Below are 22,434 nucleotides of genomic sequence, written 5' to 3' on the forward strand. Positions count from 1 at the left end.
TTTGGGGCCGCGGCTCCTCCTCCAAGAAGCTGGCGCAGTGGACAGCCCCCCGACAAGGTCCCCGTGAGGGCTGCGCGGGCTGACGCCCCTCCGACCACTTCCGGGACGGACCAAGGGCCCGCTGGAGGGGAGCTGCTGCTGCCTTTGGGGGCCAAGCTCTCCTCGTCCCTGTCTGGCTCAGGCCAGGGCGCCGCAGGGGCAGAGGCGTCTCTGCCGTCCCCAGGGAGAGATCCTCGTGCCGGCAGGAAGGAGGCCGCAGGCCGCCCGCCGGGTGGACTCAGCAAACACACTCATGGGCAGACAGGGCCGACCTGGGCAGCGCGGCCTGGCTCCCGTACGGGAGATTCAACCCACGAGGTCTCTCCCTCCCCGGCCCCGCTCGGGCTGTGCCACGTCTACACGGGCCCCACACGCGTGCACACAGATGTTTCGTGTTCTTGGAAAGACGGGTGCACACTGACACCCGTGTTCCTTCTGCCCTGGCCGACAGAGCTGCCATCTTCAGCCAGCCCCCCCCCCCCCCCCCCCCCCCCCCCCCCCGCTCCGGGGCGGCCGCCGCTCGTCGACACGGGAGGCTGGTGCCGTCCAATTGGTTGCTGAAGCGTCCCCAAGTCACACCGTCTCCATGGCTGCGCCCAGCAGCCGTGCCCCCGCACCCCGTGCTCACGCAGTGACTCTTCCCCCGGCTGCAGGGCGGGGACAGGACGCAGGACCAGGCCGCACGGCGAGAGCAGACAAGGGGAAGGGTAGGAGAGCCGCCGCGCTCCTCCGGGGAGGCCTCAGGGCACCAGCTCCGTTACAGCGACAAACCTTCGAGTTTAAGGCGCCGTGGCCCCCACTTGTCTTGACTAGAGATCGCGTGGACGTGGGGTTTACGCGGGGTGGTGGGGCAGATTCTCACAAACGACTTCCGGCTCCATGGAGGGAGCCACAAACACCGTCCTCAGGGATGGCAGGCCCTAAGGGCCCGCGACTCCCACCTACTGTCTGGCCGGCCGACGGGCGCAGGCCCCTGGGAAGACTCGGGGGCAGTGGGCAAAGAAAGGTCACAGGCCGCACACGACCCAGAGCTTCACCCACGCTGGGGGCTGCCCCCGAGGGACTGGGCCGGCACCTCCACCCGAGACCGGCACGGGCGTGACCACAGCAGGTGCGGCTCTGACTGCCCAGCCTGGACGGGACCCGAACTCCCACCGGCGGCCGACCGCACGCACGACGCACACCCGGAGGGGTGTCACAGGACAGCACGAACCAGCACATGGAAAACATGCAGCGAGAGAAGCCAGACGGGAAGGGGCGTTCTCCCGTCGTGGGGCTCCGTGTACACGAGTCAAACCGGCCACTCGGGGCAGGGGCGCCGTGGTGAGGGGGAGGGGTGGCTGGGAGAGCCGTGTCCCCATCCGGGGCCGCCCAGCTGGTGTGACGTTTGTCAAGTCCGTCACATGGCACATGTGTGTGCCACGCATGCTTCCCTACGTGTGCACTCGGGGCAGGTGCTGCCGAGGCCCTCCCCGTCCCCGAGCGGGTCCCGGCCACAGAGCCTCGGGCCTGGCCGCGTGACAGGCCGTGGCAATCCCAGGGGACCAGACGCCAGCGCGGCCGTGAATGCCGCCACGCGCTCCTGCTGCTGCTCTGGCTGCCGGGTGATCTTCACGCACACACACACACGCACACCCACGCCGGCCTGCCAGCGACAGCGCGGCCCAGCCTTCGGCCGTCTGCACACCGGGCCATCTCGCACACAGGGCACTCGGCGGGGCCCACGGGACACCGGTAACAGTCCCTCCACGGCCCGGATGGTCACCACCTCCGCACGGTGGTCAAGCGGCATCACCGTGGTAACAGACACTTGACCCTGTTGTCTGTGTCCATTTGGGTGTAAACGTGTGTGCGATGAAAACATGCAGGGGGAGGGGTGCTGGGAGGAGAAGATTCCTCCAAACGCTTCACTCCAGAGCGGGCCGCACCCCCCTCCAGTGGGAGAGAAACCGCCTGAGACCCCGAGAGACCAGGGCCCCCAGAGCAGCCCTGACACACACGGGGAGCACAGGCCTGAGCCACCCAAGGGCGCCTGGAGAACCAGCCTGCAGGGTCTGGTCCCCGAGGCACCAGGAAGTCCGCCCTGTCTGTTCTCAAAGGTGCAGAAGAAATGGGTCTTTCCTCCACCTCTGTTTCCTTTTCTTTTCTCTTTTAAATTTTTATTTATTTGTTTAGAGAGCGGGGATGGGAGGAAGAGAGAGGGAGAGAAACATCAGTGAGTGGTTGCCTCTCTCACACGCCCCCTACTGGGCACCTGGCCTGCAACCCAGGCCTGTGCCCTGACTGGGATTCGAACTGGCCACCCTTCGGTTCACAGCCCGTGCTCAATCCACTGAGCCACACCAGCCAGGGCTCCACCCCCATGTTCCACGGGTTTCTTCACATCGCTCCTGCTGGAGCCAGGACCCCCTCCCAGAGTTCAGCGAGTCACAGAGAGCAATCCTCCCCTGCTCCTGCAACACCCCGGGCCGAGCTATCCCCCGGGGTGGGGGGCGCCAGGGGGCTTGCCCATTGGGGTCGGGCTGGTGGGCAGCGCACGGCGGTGGGGCGGCCCGTTACCTGGGTTGACCTGAGCTTCGGCAGAACTCCAGAGGAGCAGCAGCAGGACCGGCGCCAGGGGCATCCTGGGGAGCGGGGTCATCTCCAGGGCGGCGACCGACCTGCAGCCTGCAGCCCAGCAGGGCCGAGGGGAGACGGAGAGAGAAGGAGAGGACGTGAGGGAGGCGGGGACACGCCCTGAGACCACCGCCCGCCGGGTCCCCCGGGTGGGTTCCCAGGGCCCGTTTCGGTGCCTGGGGCTGCAGACCACAGCCCCGAGAGCTGGAAGCACCGTCAGCTGTCACATAGCGCGGGGGGTCCCACGCGCCCACGGGACTGGACGGAGCCGGACTCCAGGCAGGCGCGGAGTCCCCGAGGTTGGACTGACCCAACCCGGGCGGCAAGACAGTGAAACTTGCACCTGTGACGTCCACGTCATTCTGACGTGGATTCCCGCATCAGACCGAGGGAGACGCTCGGTGATCTGAGCGTGTCTGCCTTTCCTGGGCGGCAGGGCCGGTCGTGTCTGGCCTCACGGGCCCCCCGAGCGGCCCCCCAAGTGCCCCCGTGAGTTTCCCTGTTCCCCAGAATGGCTGCACAGCGGAGGGTCGGAGAGAGGCATCGGCACAAACTCACGTTTACTCTACAGAAGTAGGTGCAGGTGGTGACGTGTGCAGGTGTGTGTGTGTGTGTGTGTGTGTGTGCACGGGGCGTGCACACGCCTGTGCCGCCTCACTGCATCAGCCAAGGGGGTTGAAAGCAGTGACACCCCAGCAGTGACACCCCAGCAGTGACGAGCAGACCCAACGTCCAGACCTCGGTGCCCGGCACCAGCGAGAGCATCAGGCTCCTGGAAGAGGTGGGTTCCAGGGGGTGGGACACGCAGGAAGGGCCCGGAGATTCCTCCAGGGTCAGACATGGAGGCAGTGCACGTGTGCGTGCACACACACACAATTACACACACACAAACACACAATCACCCCCCCCCCACACACACACACCCCTCACAGGAACGGGTCCAAGGAACCCTGAACCCAGGAGAGATTCCCAATGCCCAAGTCTGGGGCAAATTGAGCAAAACTAAATAAATAAGTGGGGCTGGATCACAGCTCAAGGTGTAAAATAAACTCCCGCACGTCTGTGTCTGCACAAAGGCCTGAATCAACCAGTGAGGGTGAAGAGACAAGCTCCCGTGAGAAGAGTTCCAGACCATTTCCGCGGATGCTCTCCCCACCCTCCCCCAGCCCAGCGTGGCGGGCCCCCAGCGGCTCTTCCCAGGACCAGGGAAGGGGTGTGAGGTCGTGGTGTCGCCGAGGACAGGGTGTCACGGGGCCTCTGTGTGCCGGTCACCACGGCTGCAGGGACGCTCCCCACCAACGGGTCCCCCCACACGCGCCCAGGGAAGGAGACGCCCGGCAGACCCCGGAGACAGCGGGCCCGGCCGTGGGCCAGCCCCAGCCCCAGCCCATCACAGTGACCGGCGATGCCCGTGCAGAGGCCTGAGCACCTGGCCAGCGGCCACTCAGCCTCCCAGCTGCCCGAGGAGGTCCAGCTGCTCTCTCAGGCACCGTCCTCGTGGGCTGCGGGCCCTGACCCGGGTGGCCGACTTCTGCAGGGACCGTCTCGCTGGGCCCGTGATGGGGCCAGCGGCGACAGGCCTGCCCTCCCGGAAGAAGTCGGAGGCGGCCGGCAGCCCACACAGCCCTGCCCAAGCCGGGCAGGCCTGCCCCGCCAGCAGGTGGGCCTGGGGCGCGGGGTGGGCAGGGGCCTGGGCCGTGCCGGAGCAGGGATTGTGGGCACGGTGGATCACTCTGGGACAGAGTCAGGAAGGATGTCGGGCCCCCGGCTGCGTCCGCTCTGCCCCTCACGAGCTGCCCCCGAGCAGCGGCCCTGCTGTCCCCAGTAGGGCTCGGCCCCCTGTGGTTGTGGGGGGGGGGTGCGAGTGGGCAGGGACCTGCTCCGCCCCGGCTCTCGTGCTGCGGGCCCTGGCTCCCAGCTGCCCAGCTCAGCACGTGGGGCGGCCCCTCGGCCAGCTCACACTGTGCCGTGGTACCGAGGGCCCGACTGTTTCAGATGGCACAAACACAGGGGCTGCCCAGCCCCCCCACCAGCCCCCAGGCCCCCAGGCCACAGAGGAGAGAAGCCACAGCGCCCCCTTCAGGACCCTCAGGCCCGTGTCTGGAATGCAGGCCACCAGGCCCGGCTGTTGGGAGCCTGCGGAGGGAGAGCCGGGGTCACTCTGGGACAGAGGCCCGGCCAGAGAAGGGACCCGGTAGACCATGGCAGGCGCCAAGCCCCAGGCCGCAGGAACCGCGGCCTCGCCCTCCCCCGCCCCCCCCACCGGGGCTGGAGAGTCCAGCCAAAGGTCTCCGCAGAAGGAGGCCGGCTGCCCGGGCCTGGGGAGCCTCGCAGGCCCCGCTGCAAGCGTCCCTCAGACGGGACGGAGCCGTGGGCGCCTGGAGCGGGGTTGGGCGTCCCCCGGCCACAGGCACGCCCCCAGGGGACCCCCACCCCCACGGGAATCCGCTGTCCAGCTCGCCGCCAGGTCGCCTGGTCCCCTGGTCCCCCCACCCCTGGAGCATGTCCCAGTCTCTTCCCCTCGCACCCGCGCCCCCTTTCTGGAGGATCAAGGTCTTCACGCGCTCATTGACAAGCAGCTCATCCCGCGGCAGCACGCGGGCCGGACAGCGAAGAGGAAAAGACCTGATGCGTGTGCACGCCAGCACACACGATGCACGTGTGCACACACACGCCTGCACACGCACTATTGATCAGAAACACCCCCTAAGTCTCCTCCTCCTCCAGCTGAGGGGCGCAGCGGACACGGCGTCTGTCCGGCTGACGGCGTGACCTGGGACCACCCGAACCCCCTCCCCGAGACCCGTCCTCTGCAGAGAGCCCGGAGGGGGACGCGCCCAGCATGTCCTCCTGCTCCCCCCGGACCTCGAGCGGCCGCAAGCATCGAACAAGGGCCTGGGGGCCCCCCCGGGGGTCCTCGCAGCGTGGGGAACCCCGGGGCGTCCAGAGACAAGCTCCCCGTCGCGTGAGTCACACGGAGCGATTCCAGGCGTGGGAAAGCCCCCGGTCCCTCCCCCGTGTCCCCCGGACACCCCAGGACAGGCCTCTGGGAACGGAGTGCGTCCCTAGGACGCCGTGGCTTGAGGGGCGAGCTAGCAAGGGGGGCTCTTCGGGGCGACGCCCTCCTAGCAGGCAGGAGGCTCCCCGGGAGCCGGGAGCCGGGATTGGCAAGGTGCCGGCAAGCGCCCCCTCCTGGACACGCGCCCACAGCGCCCGGCCTCTCGCCCGCTGAGCCCCCTTCCCGACTCCCACCTGCCCCCGTCCGGCCACGCCCGCCCAGCGAAGCGTCCCGGAGACTGCGTTCAGGCACACGGACACACGGATAAACCGCAGACCCCAGCCTCCAGCCGGTGAGGAGGTTCTGCTCCGGCCCAGACAGGACTCGGGCGGTTGGCCGCGGCTGCCTCTGCGGTGGGCCCGCACGGCACCAACCCAGACGGTCGGGGGAGACGTGGGCCGCCCTGCAGTTCTGTGTGACGCCACAGCCGCCCCCGCCCCACGAGCCGGCCGGCTCCGGGGGTCGGCTCTGGGGGTTGGCTCCGGGGGCCGGCTCTGGGGGTTGGCTCCGGGGGCCGGCTCTGGGGGCTGACTCTGGGGGTCGGCTCTGGGGGTCAGCTCCGGGCTGCGGCGTGCGGTGTGGGCTCAGCTCTCAAGTCACAGCTCCCGGTGCCTCAGTTTCCTCGTATGGAAACAGGACTCTCACGGCAGCCGTGCCCGGCGGGACCGGCGTGGACACCGGAACAGTCGCTCAGAGGCGCCGTTGGCCTCCCGCCGGCGCTGCTGTCGCTCTCGCTGGCTGTACATGACAGGGCCCGTCTCCTTGCACGGGGATTGTGTTCCGACCGCCCCCACCCCCCGAGGGCAGGGCCAGCGCTCCCACACTTTAAACTGCCGTGACGCCGCCACCCTCCCCGCCCCCTCGGCTCCCACAGAGGCAGCGCCTGAGCCTGTGCGGCTGCCCGAGTCCAGCCCCTGCGGGGACCCACTTCTCCCCGTCTGTCCCCCGCTGCCCTCCCTGCTCAGCACCGGGGCCCTGCAGCAAGCAGCCCGCGGGGACCTGAGCCAGGCCACCTGCCAGGGGCCACCGTGGCCCAGCTGTGAGCTGCTCTGGGCTCACCAGGAGAATCGGGTCCTGGTGCTCCCTAAAAACTGCCCCTGACTGCACCCCGTCCGAGAGACACCCGCTAACCCATGAGCCCGGCCCCGGGCTCCCGAGAAGCCCAGCAATGGAGAAGCAGACTCGGAGCCGCTTCCAAATGCTGGGGCTCCCCCGTGGGCGGGACGAGGCTCAGACTCCAGAGGCTGCGTGCGTGTGGGCCGTCCACCCACCGAGTGGGGCGGGGCTCGGCGAGAGGAGGGGGCGGGGCTCGGAGGGGTCCGGTGGGGGCAGCCAGGCCAGGGCCTCGGGCCCAGAAACCGGGGTGTACAGGAAGGGCCGGGCAGCTGCAGGCTGTGGGTGGGTGGGTGGGTGAAAGGAGGGGCCCCCCCCTCCAAGGTAGGGGTTCGGCCCTAGCCCAGAGGGGAGGCCGTCAGCTGCATCCCTGGCGGGGACGGGCGGGGGGCCCACCCCACCATCACCCACCAGAGGGGCCTCCTTCCGAGTCTCTGTCCAGACCCGCCCCGCTGTGGCCGAGGCCCGGGACGCAGGCCAGGGGCTCGGCTTGGCCGGGCGCCGGCGAAACAGGACACCCACCCCAGGGAAGGAGTCACGGCCAAACACACACACACACACGCCCTCGGCCACAGCGGGCCAAGCCCAGGGGCCAGAGAGGGGCCGGGGCCAAGGGCCAGCTGTTTCCCCTCTGGCTGCCCAGGAGCCCGGTTCCCCAGAAAGGAGGGGCTCTGCTCCCAGCCCACCCCACCCCCCGCCCACCCGCGGGTCAGTGCTGCTCCGTGCTTGAGCCCCCCCTGCTCGGCCGAGGCTTCTGCTCTCGGGAGAGACACGCCGGCCGCTCCGCCGGTCTGACGCTCGCTCTCTCCCGGAGCCCATCTCCCCACCCCCAGCTGGGGGGGGGGGCCGTGCGCGGGCCACCCCCGGGGACAGACACCCCGCAGTCACACGCGCGCGGAGGCCCAGATCGAGCCGGCTGGCGAACTTTCGCCGTGGAAGCAGCAGGGCCGGCGGCTGGAGCCTCGCATGTTCCAGCACAGGAAAGGGCTTCGAAGCTCGGCCCCCCCCCGTCCAGCCTGCTGGGCGACCCGGGCTGAGTCACTCGCCCTCTCTGAGCCCCCGTCTCAGCGAGGCGACGGGGCTGCAATGGCACCGATGCCCCCAGGGAGCCCCTGGCGTCAGCGAGAGCTCCACCCGGGCAGCTGTGTGTGTCTGAGGCACAAACTTCTTCGGTTCTCCAAATAATCCTATAGGACAATTTTTTAAAGGTTTCATTTTATTTTTTTTTAAAGAGAGGAAAGGAGGAAGAGAAACATCAATGTGCAGTTGCCTCTCCTGCGCCCCCTACTGGGGACCTGGTGCACAACCCAGGCATGCACCCTGACTGGGAATCGAACCGGTGACCTTTTGGTTCCCAGGCCAGCGCTCAGTCCACTGAGCCGCACCAGCCCGGACCAAGATGGTTTTTTAAAAATCCCCTCAGTCTGAGAGGATTTGGTCCGTGTGCCACCCCCGGGCCCAGCAGGTGGCACTTGTCACCGGAACAGCCACTTCCTCTTCCTCTGCCGTCTCTCTTCCTCTTGTCTCCCACCGTCTGCTCTCGTGAAAAGCTCCCGTTTCCGCGTGGAGGGGCCGTGGTAAATCGGGGATTGCGCCCACCTGGCCAGCCAGAACCTCGAAGAAGCCCACAAAGTTGAACTCGACTCGTGCTCTGGAGACCAAGTCTCGAGTTCGAGGTCGGCCAGCACAGCGGTGCCGCCTGGGCTGGGGGCGGGCGTCCGGGCCTCTGCGCTCCCCGGGCCGGGCCGGGCTCTGTGAGCGGACGTGCGACGGGGGACCGGGCGAAACGTGGCAAACGGGGACTTGAGAGGCGTGTGAAGTCTCAGGCGTGTGAGGCTCTGTGCGGAGCACGGGGTTCCTGGGAGGGGCTGACGCCCCGCTCCAGGCCGGCTCTGCCGGACGGTGACCTCGCCCCGTCGGTCACAGCAGGAGCAGGTGTGGGCCCGCGGGCTCTCCTCGGCCTCGGTCGTCCCACAGCCTGTTCGACTCTTCCAACCCGGCGAGCACGCGGAGCATCGGGCACAGGCGGAGACCCGGACCCCCCGCCCGTGTCTGGGAGCTCGGCCGGAGGTCCGGGAGCCAAGGCGGTGAGGTCCGGGGTGGAAGCAGCGAGGGGGGCCCCGGCGGGGACATCCCGGGACAACCAGATCAGTGCCCGGGCCCTGGTGTGCAAAGGCGGTAGGTGGGGCGGGGAGGGAGCCCGCGGGTGGGCGACCCGGGCAGCTGGGCGCAGCGGCTGAGCCGGCTCCGAGGGGCCTGGGGAGAGGGAGCCACGCGTGGCAGGAGCGTGGGATGAGGCCCAAGCGCAGCGAGCGTGCCGGCGGGAAGGCAGAGGAAGCGGACGCCTCGCCCGGCCCCGGCTCCGGGCGCGAGGGGGGGCCCGTGGGAGCCCTCGGCGTGGGAAAGGCGGGCCGCCCGCAGGGGCAGCAGCCGGATCGCCTCCCCAGGGGCGCAAAGAGCAGGGCGACGAGGAGCCGTTTGGCTCCGGGAGCAAATGGCCGAGCGACTCGGGTTCAGTGCAAGTCAGTGCAAGGGGTGGGGGGCGGACAGGGCTGAGGGGGGGCAGGCTCCCCTGAGTGGGCAGCAGGCCCCTCCTTGGGGGAGAACGGCCCTGGTGCGGCCCCACGGTGTCGGCCGTCCACGCACACAGGAGACACCGGCGGATTTGGCAGGTCGTCGTGGACACAGCTGCCTGGCAGGCGGGCTGCTGTCCATCACTGGCTGGTCCCCACGGCCACCCGAGCCCCAGCCCCAGCCCACGGCGCAGCCTGACCCCAGCCCGGGGACGCCGGCACCCGGTCCCCCACCCGAGTGAGCAGCCCCTCGTCCCAGCGCAGGGAGGGCGCCGAGCAGGCAGAACGTGGTGGCGAGGGGCCCAGTGCCGGGCGGGAGTCGGAGGCCAGTGCCACGGCCAGCACCCACCGGGCAGGGTGCAGGGCAGGTGCCGAGGACACACTCCGGTCGCCTTCCCTCCACCCCTTGGCTGTCCTGGGCCTTCCCCAGCCGGTGTGCCGGCGGCCACAGCGGGCGGTGCAGCCTGGGGCGGCGCTGGGACACCCGGGCCCCTGACGCACACGGGGGTCCCTGCTCCAGAGTCCCTGACGGGCAGGTCCATGCCCCACACGCTCCGTCTCCACACACAGAGCGCAACGTCAGGGAACTGGCAGAGTCCATGCGGCCGGCGTGGCCTGTGGTCAGACGCTCAGACTCGAGAGCCAGCGCTGCCCGAGTTCAAACCTCGGTTGAACCACCGGTCCACTGCGGGAGGGAGGTCGCCCCTCCGAGCCCCCGGCACCGCCGCGGGAAAACGCCACAGTGACCCCCCAGGGGGGCCTGGTGAAGCGCCAACACCCCCCTCCCAGGGTGGGGCAGGCACCGGGCTCCCGAGGGCAGACCCTGAGGCAGCCTGGACTCGGGGCCTCGGCCACAGCTGGTGCTCACGGAGCAACACGTGGGTCCCACGCTGGTCACTCCGACCCCAGCTCGGGTTCCCAAGGGTCAGTGCCACTGGGAACACCCCCAAAGCCAAGGGCGCTTCCCCAGCCCATCCCGTCCCTCGCACGACAGCCCTGTCCCGCATTGACCTCCCTCAGGTTGTCCGGAGCAGACGCCCGGGCCCCGCGTCAGCCAGGAGCTCGGGGTGGGGGGCAGGCTCAGCGTCAGGACGCCCTGTGCTCACAAGAACGGCACCCCACCCCCTCCCCCCTGCCGCATGCTCAGCCTCTGCACCCTGGACACTTGTCACTCTGCGGGTCCAGCTCTGATGAGGTCAGGGGCTCAGGGCTGAGTTCTCCCTGTGCCCAGCCCCGTGTCTCTGGCCACCAGGCATCCCTGCCCCACACACAGGCACCGGGTCAGGGTGTCAGTCCAGTGCCCCAGCCAGGCAGACCTGAGCCTCGGGCCGGAGCACCCAGGGCTGCTGCTCCACCACCAGCCCCCTTCCCTCGGACAGCTGGGCAAACACCCCGAAAAGTCTCGCCCTCCCCACGGCGCACAGAACCAGACCGATGAAACGAAACGGAAAACGAACTCACACCAGGCGGTGCCGCTGGTCCCCCGTAGCCATGCCTGGGCGTGCAAGATGGGCTCTCTGCCCCGAGACAAGCTGGCGGGTCACTCGCCCCGAACCCAGGGCAGGGGAAGCAGGCCGGGTGGTGGGGGCCACGCCGGGGCCTGGGCTTGAGCCGGTCCCAGCCCCGAGCAGCGCTGCCAGCGTCCACGGCCCGCGGGTGTCCTTCCCCCAAGGACACGAGCCCCTGCAGGGGAGACCACTGCAGCACAGAGCGGGTGACGGCCTGCCCACCCTCGCCCAGCGGGGAAGGGGCGGAGCTGGGCTGGGAACCCGCCCTCGTGCTAGGCGGGCGCTTCGGAGCGGACAGGCCCCTCCTCCCCTGACTCCGTCACCCGAGGGACCAGTCAGTCTCCCAAGGGAGAGGAGACGTGGAACTTGTGTCATCGCTTCCCAGAGACGCTCGCCCAGGGGCGCCGACAGCCCGTGAGGCACCTTTGGGACCCGCGCACGACCCCGGCGACGGCGGCCAGCTGAGCCGTCCGCGGTGAGTCCCCGGTGAGGTCCTGGCCTCGGTGCCCTGCGCCCGTCTGCCGCCATGTCCCTGGCCGAGGTCGCACCCGATGGGCCCCGAGGAGCTCAGCCGAGTTTCCCTGAACCTCCCCTCAGGCGTTTCCAGCAGGACAGCTTGGCCCCCAGCGCTGCTGCCGCCCAGACCCCTGCCAGCGGACGGCGTGCCCGCGGCACCTGGGCGACACGCCCCGCCTGACGGTGCGGGGGGGGGGGGGGGGGTGAGCTGCCTGCACGCCCCGCCCCGAGGGCCCTGGCCCGGGCTCTGGCTCCCCAGAGTACATGCTGCCCCCACTGCCGTCGACAGCGTCCGCCTTTCCTTGGCTCGCTCCCAGCTCCGGTGCCCACCGGCTGTAGCACCAGGATTGCTTGTAGGGCTGCTGTATTGGCGTCTGTAGTAGGTTCCAGGAAGAGCTGCGGAGACGAACAAGCAGGATTTCTGCCTTTGAGCCGCTCGGTCCCTTGTGCCGGGAACGAGACACCGAGGGAAGCAGAACGTTCCGGGCAGAGAGTCAACGCGGGGAGCCGCCCCCCACCCCGCCCTGCCCGGCCCCTCCTGTGAGGCTGAGTCCCAGGAGGCCCCCCCATCCCCAACCCTGGGCCCCCTGAGGTCCGACGCGCACTTCGTGCTGGGACCTGGCAGAGACTCGCTCGGCATTGGAGTGAAGCCTCAGTTTCCCCAGCCGGCCTCTGGTGTGGGTCAGGCGTGGACTCGACCCGGGGGAGGGGGGCGGTTGACACAGAAGGGACGCCTGAGCAGAGGGTCCGCGTGGGGTCGGGGAGGGGCTCACGGGGGCCGGAAGTGCGTGTGGGGACGCGGCGTCGGGGAGAGCGGCCGGGACTCGATGGGGAAGCCGCTGCCCCCGGAGCCCCCAGCTTGGACCCGAGGTCCCTGGGGGTGGCAGCAGGGCGGCAGGGGCCATACCTGGGCCAGGGGGAGCTCAGAGCTCCGGGCACTGTCCATGGTCCCCAGGAGCGGCGTGGCCGTGGACAGGACCGAGCGGGGAGCCCGGCAGGCCGTCCCGAGGGGGATCTCCCCTCAGAGCCCCAGGGAAGGCGGGGTGGCCGAGGCGCCCACAGACTCTCCCTGAAAACAACGGAACCCCTGTACTTCCTCGCCCCCTTTAACAACCCCCCGCCTTCTTCCAAGGCCCCTGCTGCTGCGGGAGGGGCGGGGGCTTGGCGACGAGCCCCCAGCGGTGGGCAGGACCCAGTGGTCCCCGAACACCAAATGTGGTTCCTGTTGGCCTGTCTTCGTTCCCGTGTTCCCCTACGCGTGTGTTAACGTGATCGATTCGATGCCGTCACGTAACTTTGTGACTTCTGGTTTCAGTGTGTATGAAGCCGGAAGCACCTTCCTTACTGTCCAAAACCCTCAAAACCGTCCCCTTGGAAAGGCCGACAACCGGCATCTTTAACCAGCCCCCCCCACCCCCGTGCCTGCCACTGGGACTCTTTCTGTTTCGTGCCCACGGCCACGTCTTCGTGCAGAAATTGTGTCCCTTTGGGGCCGCCCCCCCCCCCCGGGGGCAGACCCGTGACAGTGGACTCGTCCGTGGAACGGTGCGGACGCGGCCAAGGGCCACTCTTCTTGCCGAACCGATGTACGGCTCCAGGGTCTTCATTGTTTCTGCAGAGTCACGAGTGTTTCTGTCCGACGCAAGGGGTTTCTCTGTTTCAGTAGCTTTTCCTTCGTGGCAAGAATGTTTCTCTTTGCAGAAAAGACGAGCCCCCATGAAAGTAGCCTCTGGGGGAGGGACACCTTTCCGAGAAGTTTCCCGTGCGCCCTCCCTGCCCCCAGCTACCCGCCCCTCGGACCCTCGGGTGCAGTCGGTCCGGCCGCTCGCCGAGGGCCGTCCTCCTTTAGTTTCCCGACAAAGGGCAAAGGGCGAAGAGTGAAGGGCGGGTCCCCACCCAGCGGGCCCCCACCCAGAGGCGCCGCCCCTTCTGCAGGGCCCGGGAGAGCAGGTTTTGCAACGCAGAGATTAATGGCGTCTCCCGGCCCCTCGGCCCGTGTGTGTCTCATTCTCTGGCCGGGACACAACTGCTGGGCGCACCCACAGAGCCCTGGGAGGCTGTCGGACCCCTCCCTGCGCGAGGGGGCGTCTCGGGCCGAGGCTCCGGGGCCACGCTGCCCCCCCCGGCTGCCCCTCCCCTCCCGCTCAGCCGTCTGCCAGGGGCCCCCAGCCTTTCTCTCGCGCTCTGCGTGAGGGAGCGCTGAGCCCGCTGGTGCTGGACCCGGGGCGTCCGGTTCCGGTCCCCCCTCCACACTCGCCTGGACCCCCGGCCCTGCCAGGTCGGCCCGGCGGCCGCGTCTCTCAGCTGAGGGGGCCGTGGCTGGGAAGATGCCAGTCCCCCACCGCGCCCCTTCCCCCTCGGCAGCCCCACTGTCCCCCGCCTCTGACCGAGCTCCCACCCCTCCCAAACCCAACGCTCTTCACAGAACGTCCCTCATTCCCGGTTCTTTCTCACGGCGCGTCCCAGCAGGACCTCGGGGCCGTGTGCCGCGTCATCGAGACCTGAGACCTGGCCCCCACCCCCAGCGGGCCGCAGGGCAGGGGGCCCCCGTCGGATGCGGCCAGACCACTCCTGGGGTCTCTCAGGAGGAGGGGAAGATGAGGGAGAGCCCAGGGTGGAGGGCGGGGTGCCCCCCCCCCCCCGTTGTCTGCTCTCCCCGCCCAGAGAGCCCTTCGCATCCACGCGAGCCGGAAGCCCCTAGAACCACAGCGAAGGGTCCGCGTGCAGCCCTGGGGGCCCCCCCGCCAGTCACCCAGTGGAAGGGATAGGACCCGATGCTCCCAGGTCCCCGGCCTCTCCCAGGCCTGAGCGTCAGGTGGTATGCCCCCGTCCTCGGGGGCCACGGCGCCCCCCCGTTCCCACGGCCCCCTGCGTGCCTGCGCGGAGGCCTCGGCTGGCAGCCTGGCTCTGTGCACCTGCACCTCCCGGCTGGAAGCCGTGATTGGCTGGAGGCCACAGGTGGGACCACCCCAGGGACACGGGCGGAGGACGAGAGGGTGCACCGGCTGAGCCTGGCGGCGCCGAGAGGCGGCCACCGCTGCTGGGCTGAGGCCACGACTCAGGAGGGAGTCCCGGGCCGCACACAGCCGCTCTCGGGCGGTGTGGGGTCCCGGGTCCCGACCCCCCCACGCAGCATCTGCTGCTGGCTCCTCCCACCCTTGGGGGAAGTTGAGCATGTTTGGAAGCTTGGCGGACGGAGTCAGCACAATGCGGTCCGATCGTGTCTTCCGAGGGAAGGGCCATGTGCGGGGCCTGGGGCAGCCTCGGACGCCTGGACATCGCCGTCTGCTCCCCCGGGCCTGGGGCCTTCCCTGCCCACGTGGGGGTCGGACTCCCGGCTCCACGTCCCCCTGGAGCACGGAGACGCAGCGGTGGCCCGGGCTGCACGCCGCAGTGACTGCCTGTCCTGGGAGCCAGCGACCCTCCGCCTCTCTCAGCTCTCGGCGCACAGACCAGCAGCTGGAACCCCGAGGCACGCCGACAAACACACAGTTTGCCGATCTCACGGAGACAGAGCTGTGCCCTGACTCACCCGGAGTGGATGGCAATGGCCGTGTGGCTGCGGTCACTTCTCCCTGGACAGTCTGAGGGGCAGCGGCCGTGCCCCGGACTGAGCGGTCGGGGCCGCAGGGTTTACCCGTTCTCGGGTCGCGTGGCCTGATGGCCGGGCCTGCGGGGTGTTTGCAGTCCGTCTCACCAGCCAGGGCCCAGCCGGCGCCGTGCCGGGAAGGAGCAGGCAGAAGGCGCTTTTGGCTTTGTGGCCGGGGGTCCCTGTGGTGACCCGTCCCCGGGCCGGCGTCACCGGGAGAAGCCGTGGTGACATGGACCGAGGGGGCAGAGCTGTGTCCTCGCCCACCTCCGTGCACCAAGCAGGCCGCCGCCGGGCCTGGGCCGAGCCGGACGCAGCCCCTGGCTCTGAGCTGGGCCGTCTGCTGGGGAGGGGCTCAGCCCCGAGACCCCCCGGGGGGCCTGGCTGCTTCCGTCCCGGAAGTCTCGCCGTCACCTCCGCAACCTCCGTGACCTCCCTTTGCATCGGGACCTGCCCCGAGGGTGACTCACAGGTGAACCGTGTGCGTCTCCCCCTGGCACCCGTGTGGCCGCCACGCCGGGTCCGTGGCCGACCCCGAGGTCTGAGGCCCGGGCGCCCGAGCCGCCAGCGGGCTCTGGGGTGACCTGGGTGCTGCAGGCGGGTGGCCCTCCCGCTGGGAAAGGTGGTCCTGCAGGAAGCCGGGGCGGGGTGGGTGCAGGGTGGGCGGGGCCTCGGTCCCCGGAGAGGACGGTGTACGCAGCAGGAGCAGAACCACCGGGGGGCTTGGACCTGGGCCACGAGACCGCACGGTCCTTCTGATTCACCCCCGAGAGGTCGTGTGGATGTCACCCACGTCCCGACGACGCCGGGATCGCCCTGCAGGGAGAGCCCAGCCCCCTCCCTCTCCAGGGTCCCTCAAGCGTCACGGGTGCTCGGCCACTGTTTCTGGGCCGGAACCGGCGCCCCCAGCCCTCCGGCCCAGGACAAACATGGGCCTCCTCACGCCGCCGGCGAGTGCTGTTCAAGACCCCGGAGCCCCGCCCACCGACCTGAGACCCACGCACCCGTGTCCCCCGGCGCCTGGCACAGCTGAATCCCAAACCGCCCCACCGTCCCCCGAGTGCGTGGCCCGTCCTGGGACCGCAGACACGGCAGGCCTCCCCTGCCCCAGCCCCCAAGCCCCCTCCCCGCCACACGCCCTGGAAACGTCCTTGGGGACACACGGACCAGGCGCCCCCGCCCAGAGACGGGAGGTGGCGGCTCCCAGCCCCCGAAGGAACATGCGGCCGAGGCTGCTCACGCAGGTTTTCCTGCAAAGGAGGCGCGTGATCCCTGCACAGCCGGCTCCTCCGCGCTCCCTCCGGCCTCGTGAGGGCCGCCGGGGAGACAGGGGGGGAGGGGAGAGTGACAGGCAGAAAGGAGGGGGACACAGAAGGAAGACGGAGACACAGGGGCAGGGCAGGGCCCGCGGGGAGCTGGCACCCTGGGTCTCACCTCCCCTGGCCGCCGGCTCTAACACCCCCGGGGGGACGTGGGGACCGCTCTGGCCTGTTGGAAACACTCGCTGCTGTGAGCCCCGAGCCGGAGCCCCCGGCCCAGGCAGACAGCGGAGCAGAACCGGCTTCACCGCCAAAGGCTCTGGGTCTGGGCAAAGACCAGGGCACCCCGAGAGGCAGGCGGCGGGCCGCACGCGCCGAGGAACCCCCGAGTCCCCGTGAGAGCTCGCCGCTCGCTCCCTCGCCGGGTCCAGTTCAGAGGCCGAGCACATGCTCTGCTGAGCGGGACGCACAGGAAGCCGGAACCGAGGTCTCCAAACAGGCGGCCCCCCGGGCTCCCCGTGCTCCTCCTTCCTTGCTGCTCTGAGGTGACGGACACGTTCAGACTGCAGGAGGCCCAGAGCACCCCCAAACGCCAGAGAGCACCCCTGTGTGGGCGGTCGAGCCGCACTCCCGGCCGGCTGCCCACCCCGGCCGAGTCCCCACTGCTGACGGGGTCACGGTCAGTGCGGTCCCCATCGGTCACAGCAGCCTGAGGCCGGGCCTCGCCCCCTGCGCCTCGATACCCCGCATGGCCAGTGCCGTGGCCCCGCTGCGCCCCGACCCTCCGAGCCTGCAGGGGTGTGGGGTCAACACCCGCTCCTGGGCCCCCGGCCGCCCCCCCCACTGGACACTCCACCGGGGCACACGCGGGAGGGAGAGACTGCGCTCGTCCACACGGGCCCGTCGGGAGCTCGCAGTCCCGCTCGCCGCGGAGGGGAGGGGGGGCACGTCGCATCCACTGACCCCGTTCGAACCGTGCCGGTCCCGTCCACCTCGGTTTCTCAGTTTCAGGGGAGGGAAGCCGTGGAGGCCCCTCCCCTGCCCGGCCGGGGGCGTCTTCGCACAGACGGAGCCGCGCCCCCGCCCTGACGCCCCGGGAGCCCGGACGGCGTGTGCCGCCAGACGCTCACCCCGGCGTCTCTGGGCTCCCTGGGGCCTGGCCGGAGGCGAGTCCGTCCCCGGACACACACACACCCCCCGCCGACCCACGTTCGCCCTCCGTCCGCTCTTCGAAGGGCTGGGCCAACGCCCGGTGAGCGAGCCCGCGAGAGGAAGGGGGCCGCAGCACGGCCCTGGGCCTCGAGGCCCCGAAAACGCACCAGAGGACCACCCGCCCCCGCTCCCCCGAGGGGGGGTCAGAAGACGCCGGCGCCCAGCCGCTGCCCACAGACACTCTCGTTCGCCGGCCTGGGGCGGCGCCCGGCACCTGCCTGTCCACGGAGCTCCGCCGGGGCCTCGGACGCCGGCTCGGACGCCGGCCGGGGCTGAGCCCGAGGGCACAGGGACGGGTGGGCAGGGTGGGGGCGCAGTCAGACGGCCGCCCACGTGCAGAAAAAGCCACTCACGGGTGGAGGTGGGCGCTGGGCCGGAACCCCGCGGAAGGAGACGCTAGTTTCTCGGGAGTGTGCGTCTCGTGTCCCCCGACAGTCGGCGCACCCCTGGGAGACGGGCGCCCGGACGGTGCGGGTCTTGGAGGACGAGTCGGTGAGACTCCCACTGAGTCCGGCGGCTCCCTGCCCCCCACCCCTCCCCCCTGCTCACCACTTGTGCGACCCTCATCCTGCCCAGGACCCGCCGGGCGGCCGCGTCCCTGCGGCCTCGTGCTGACCCGCCCGGGGACCGCAGCTCGAGGGGCAGCTCGAGGGCCCGGGCTGAGGAAATCCGGGACGGTGGGCGACCACAGCCGGTGCCCCCGCAGAGACCCCCCCCGGGCCCCACGCCCTGAAGTGGGAGGGCACTGTGGCCGCTCACAGCCGCCCACACACACACACCGGCTTCGAGGGGAGAAGCCCCAAGGCCCCTCGAGCACCGAGGAGCAAAGCGACCCTGCGAACGTTCCATCCGGAAAACTCGGAGGGAGAAACCGGGACACCGACCCTGAACCGGCCTTGTCCGGGGCAGCACGGGCCTGTGCAGGGGACGTGGGCCAACACGGTGACCCGCAGCCCGGGGAGAGTCCAGGCCGAGCCGGCACCGGCGTCAGCAGAAAACTGACGCCCCTCCATGACGGGGGGTGGCTTGCATTCGAGGCGGCGGCCACCCATGAGAGCCGGGGTGCTCGGGCCCCCGGAGCTGGCAGACGTGACCGTGTCCGGCGTCCAGAAGCCGCAGCACTGAAGGCACGGCCGCCGTTCGGCCACACACACACACACACACACACACACACCGGGATCGGGGTGCACACGGGGCCGGCGCATCGCCAGCTGGGGGAGGGGGTGCGGGGACGTGAACCTGGGCCTCCCGGCGGGTCCTGAGCTCCCCGCCCCGCACAGGCGCTCGCGGCGCCCAGAGATCGGCCCGAGGGACGCGGCCCAGGGCCTCCTCGCGCCTGGGACACCCGACGTCCCTGGGGGAGAGCCCACGCTGCTCCCCGGCCCGGTCTCGCCTCGTGTGGGGGCGGCGAGCGGATGATGTCACGGCTCAGGGACCCAGAACACAGGCGTGCCCCCTCCTCACGGGAGAACACGCTTCCCGAGCCGAGTGACGTGAGGGGCGGGCGCTGACGCGGCGATTCTGCCCGTTTCCTATGGCGGTGACACATGACCCCTGACGGCTGGGACCTCGGGTCGCCGCTCGGACGGGGGAGCCGGGCCTGCACCCCCGTGTGCCAGCTGCGTCTCCGTCTGAACGGCGGGAACGCCGGCCGTGGTGACGAGCACAGGGCGAGGGCCGGGTGCACCTGAGTGTCTGGGCCACCGGCTGCGTCTCCCTGAGCAGCGGGCCCCCTGCTCTGAGCCCTGACGGCCGCACCCTGGGGCTGATGCCCACAGGACGGCGGGCGCAGCTGCCCCGCGCTCGGGGCCCTCGGGTGCCGCCGGCTCGTCCCCACCCTCGGCCGAAAGCGCCCACGGACACCGGCGCCCGGCTGCCCGCTCGCTGACCGCCATCGTCCTGCACCGGCCGCTCACTGAGCTCCTTCCTCTCCGGCCCTGGCCCTGGCCGGGAGGGGCGCCCAGCGGGGGGTCTGTAGACCCTTGTGCAGGCCAGCTCGCTCGCAGCCCCTGCAGAGGAGCGAGGCCCCGGGAGGCCCCGGCTCCCCGCCCGTCCTCCCGTCTTCCTGGGGAGGGCGCCGGGGCCGGCCGTCAGCAAAATGGAGCTGAGGCCCCGCTGGGCGGGCGGCACGGACTCCCGCCCGAAATGGCTGGCCTGCCGGTTCCTGCTGCTCGGAAAAAACCACCCTTTCCCCTTGGACGGGACTCTTGAGCCGCGGCCAGCTCCGCGAGGTCCCGGCGGCCAGCAGCCCGCGTCCTGCTAACAAAGGGGACAGCAGCAGCCCGGGCCAGCGGGCGGGAGGTCCAGGCCGGCGGTGGGGTTTCCCACCGTCGTCCACTCAGGCCCCACCGGCGCCCAGCCTCGGCGGGAGGCCGCCCCTCTCTGGACAAGCCAGCTCTCCGCACAGGCGAAAGCAGCCCAGGGCGGCCTCTCCAAACGGGGGGCCCTCCGAGGCCCGAGGCCGCCACTGCCCACCCCATGCCTCTGCCCAGCCCAGCTCCGCATCGCCCGGCCTGGCCCCTCGGACCCCAGGTTGGCGGCGGGCTGCCGCGGGGACCGGCCGGCGCCCCTGGGGGTGCCCCGATTCTGCCCATCTCCTTGCTCTCAGCTCTTTGTAAGCCTCCCTCCAGACCCTAAGCCCACCCCGCAAAAAGGCCGGACCTTGATGTCTGGAGTCCACGGTCCTGGCGGCTGGGGCCTCCTTTGTCCACTTTTCCGACCAGGCCAGGACAAGCCCCGCGGGCACTTTCGTTTTCGGAAAACGAAGGAAAGACAGAAACTCGCGTCACTCACATTCATCCAGGGGCGCGAGGCTGCGGGGGGCAGAGCGAGGAGCGGCTGCGGCCCGCGGCGGCCCCCGGCCCCGACGCGGCGGGGCTTGGGTGTGGAAGGCCCCGGTTCCCGCCCTGCCCGCGCGGGAGCCGGCGGCAGGCACGCATCCACGGGCTGATGCAAGGCGCCTTCGCGAGAACCTCACATTCTGAGGATTCCTGGGGAGGCGCCAGGCTCCCAGCATCCAGCACACAGCACATTTGGTTTCAATTAGGAGGGGCTGGGAGCAGGGGCAGAGGCACCAATCAGAGCCGTCCGCTGTTGGGGCCTCGCTCTGCTGACCCACGGGACCCGGGGCAGAGCTGTAATTTACAGCGAAACCCATTCATAGGAGAAAAAACACGTTCGGCCAGGGAGCCGTCTGAGAGGCGCGGGCCTCCCCCGCCCTGTCCCCAGGCCCCCTCCCTGGAGGATGGGCCCCCGCCCGGCGACCCCGTCTCGTTTGCCCCCGCGGCGGAGCTCGGGCACGGAGGAGGGCTGGGGCTCTCTCCCGGCGAAGCTTCCGGAGCAGCTGGGTCACGTACGTGGACCGATCTCCGAGTTGCACCCACGAAAGCCTGGGGCTGGGCCCTCCCCCCGAGACCCAGCTCTGTCCCGCGCCCCCGCCCACTGGACACACGGGGCCATCGGAGGCCCCAGGGCCCCGTCTTCCCGCCCGAGTCCCCGCTGGTCGCTGCCACGGAGGGCCTGTCGCTGTCCCGGGCTCAGGCCGCTGCATGAAAACACACACGTTCACAAGCACTTTCTAAATTGTTTTGAAAACGTTTTTTTTTTCCTCCCGTCTGTGGCCATGGCCAGAGATGGTGTGGAAGGGGGGGAGGCAGCCACCGGAGGAAGCCAAGGGGAGGGGAGGCCTGCAAATGATAGCTTATCGTCCAGTCCGTCTGCCCAGGCTGCTGGCCTCCACCCTCTGCAGCCTGGCCGGTTCCAGGCAGCCCCTGGCTGCCCCAGAGGCCCAGGGGGTGCAGGGCAGGCCGAGGCCCGAGGTCAGGAGGGGGGCTGGCAGGGAGACCTAACACCTTCCGGAGACAGCCTCCGTCCAACACCCCCACCCTCAGGCCCGAGGCCACCCGCTCTCCTGCCCACTTGCACCTGGACACCCCCCGAGGCGAGCAAGGGTGGGGGGCAGACCGGAGCCCGGGCGGGGACCATGGAGCAACCGCCCCACACGACTTCAGAGCAGGAGCTACTTCCTAGAGGAGCCGGGCAAGGGGCTCCCCGGGGGCGGCCGGGAAGGGCCACGCTGCTGGGCCAAGGCCCCCGGAGGCCCCCCGGCCCGTCAGAACCGGCCACGGGTGTCCGAGTCACAGCCGGAGGGCGAGAGGAAACCAGACCTCGGAGGGGAAACCGGGCCCGGGGCTGCCTCTCGAAGAGGGGAGACGGCGCAGGCAGGACCCACGGGGACGGCCCCTCGAGTGATCCGGAGGGTCTGGGGTGGGCACCAAGTGGCAGGGCCAGGGCCCTCAGCTCAGCGGTGCACACTCCACGGGGCACGGTCCCGGGAGCTCGCCACGCACCGCGGCAGACACTCGGTCGTGGACGTGGTCCTGTGGCGGTGGCGGCAGGGGACCTGGCCTCGGAACAGGGAAGTGCAGCCGCTGCGGCAACGCGGGGGGCCGGCGGGCGGCACGGCCGGGGAACAGCCAGATGGGGACAGGCAGATGCAGGCGACCTCACTCACACGCACCCTCCAAACGAGGAAAACCTCGTGGACACAGCCGTCAGACCAGGGTTCCCAGAGGCCGGGCGGGGGAGGGGGGGAGGAAGGGGGTCGAAAGGCACCAACTTCAGGTTTCAGACGAACGAGCGCCGGTTCCGGGACTGCAGCTGCGTGACCACACGTGCGTTCTCACCGGCACAGGGGCCCAGGGCCGGGAGGCCCGTGGGTCCCGGACGCTCTCGTCACCGGGAGAAAACGCTTCCTTATTTAATGTCTATTTTTTCTTTCCTTCCTTCCTTCCTTCCTTCCTTCCTTCCTTCTTTCCTTCTTTCCATCTTTCTTTCTTTCTTCTTTCTTTCTTCTTCTTCTTCTTTCTTTCTTTCTTCTTTCCCTCCCTCCCTTCCTTTCTTCCTTCCTTCCCTCTTTCCTTCCTTCCTTTTTTTCTTCCTTCTTTCCCTT

General features: G+C 70.1%; 1 protein-coding gene across 2 annotated transcripts in view; it reads right to left on the bottom strand.

Annotated features, from left to right (window-relative positions):
* The window catches only part of DDR2 (discoidin domain receptor tyrosine kinase 2), a 44,517-nt gene extending 24,017 nt beyond the window's left edge, over nt 1-20,500 (bottom strand). The window contains exons 1-2 of one of the 2 annotated variants that reach the window (XM_036015862.1): nt 20,277-20,500; nt 2,599-2,706 (exon numbers count right to left, since the gene is read on the bottom strand). In XM_036015862.1, coding sequence (XP_035871755.1) covers nt 2,599-2,706; nt 20,277-20,499 — 331 coding nt within the window. In that variant the 5' untranslated portion in view covers nt 20,500. Of the gene's footprint in view, nt 1-2,598; nt 2,707-20,144; nt 20,221-20,276 lie in introns of those variants that run through there. The other variant, XM_028530909.2, reaches the window with a different exon arrangement.
* Between the last annotated feature and the right edge of the window lie 1,934 nt (nt 20,501-22,434).

Source organism: Phyllostomus discolor, chromosome 14 (assembly GCF_004126475.2).
Source record: "Phyllostomus discolor isolate MPI-MPIP mPhyDis1 chromosome 14, mPhyDis1.pri.v3, whole genome shotgun sequence".
Lineage (NCBI taxonomy): Eukaryota > Metazoa > Chordata > Mammalia > Chiroptera > Phyllostomidae > Phyllostomus > Phyllostomus discolor.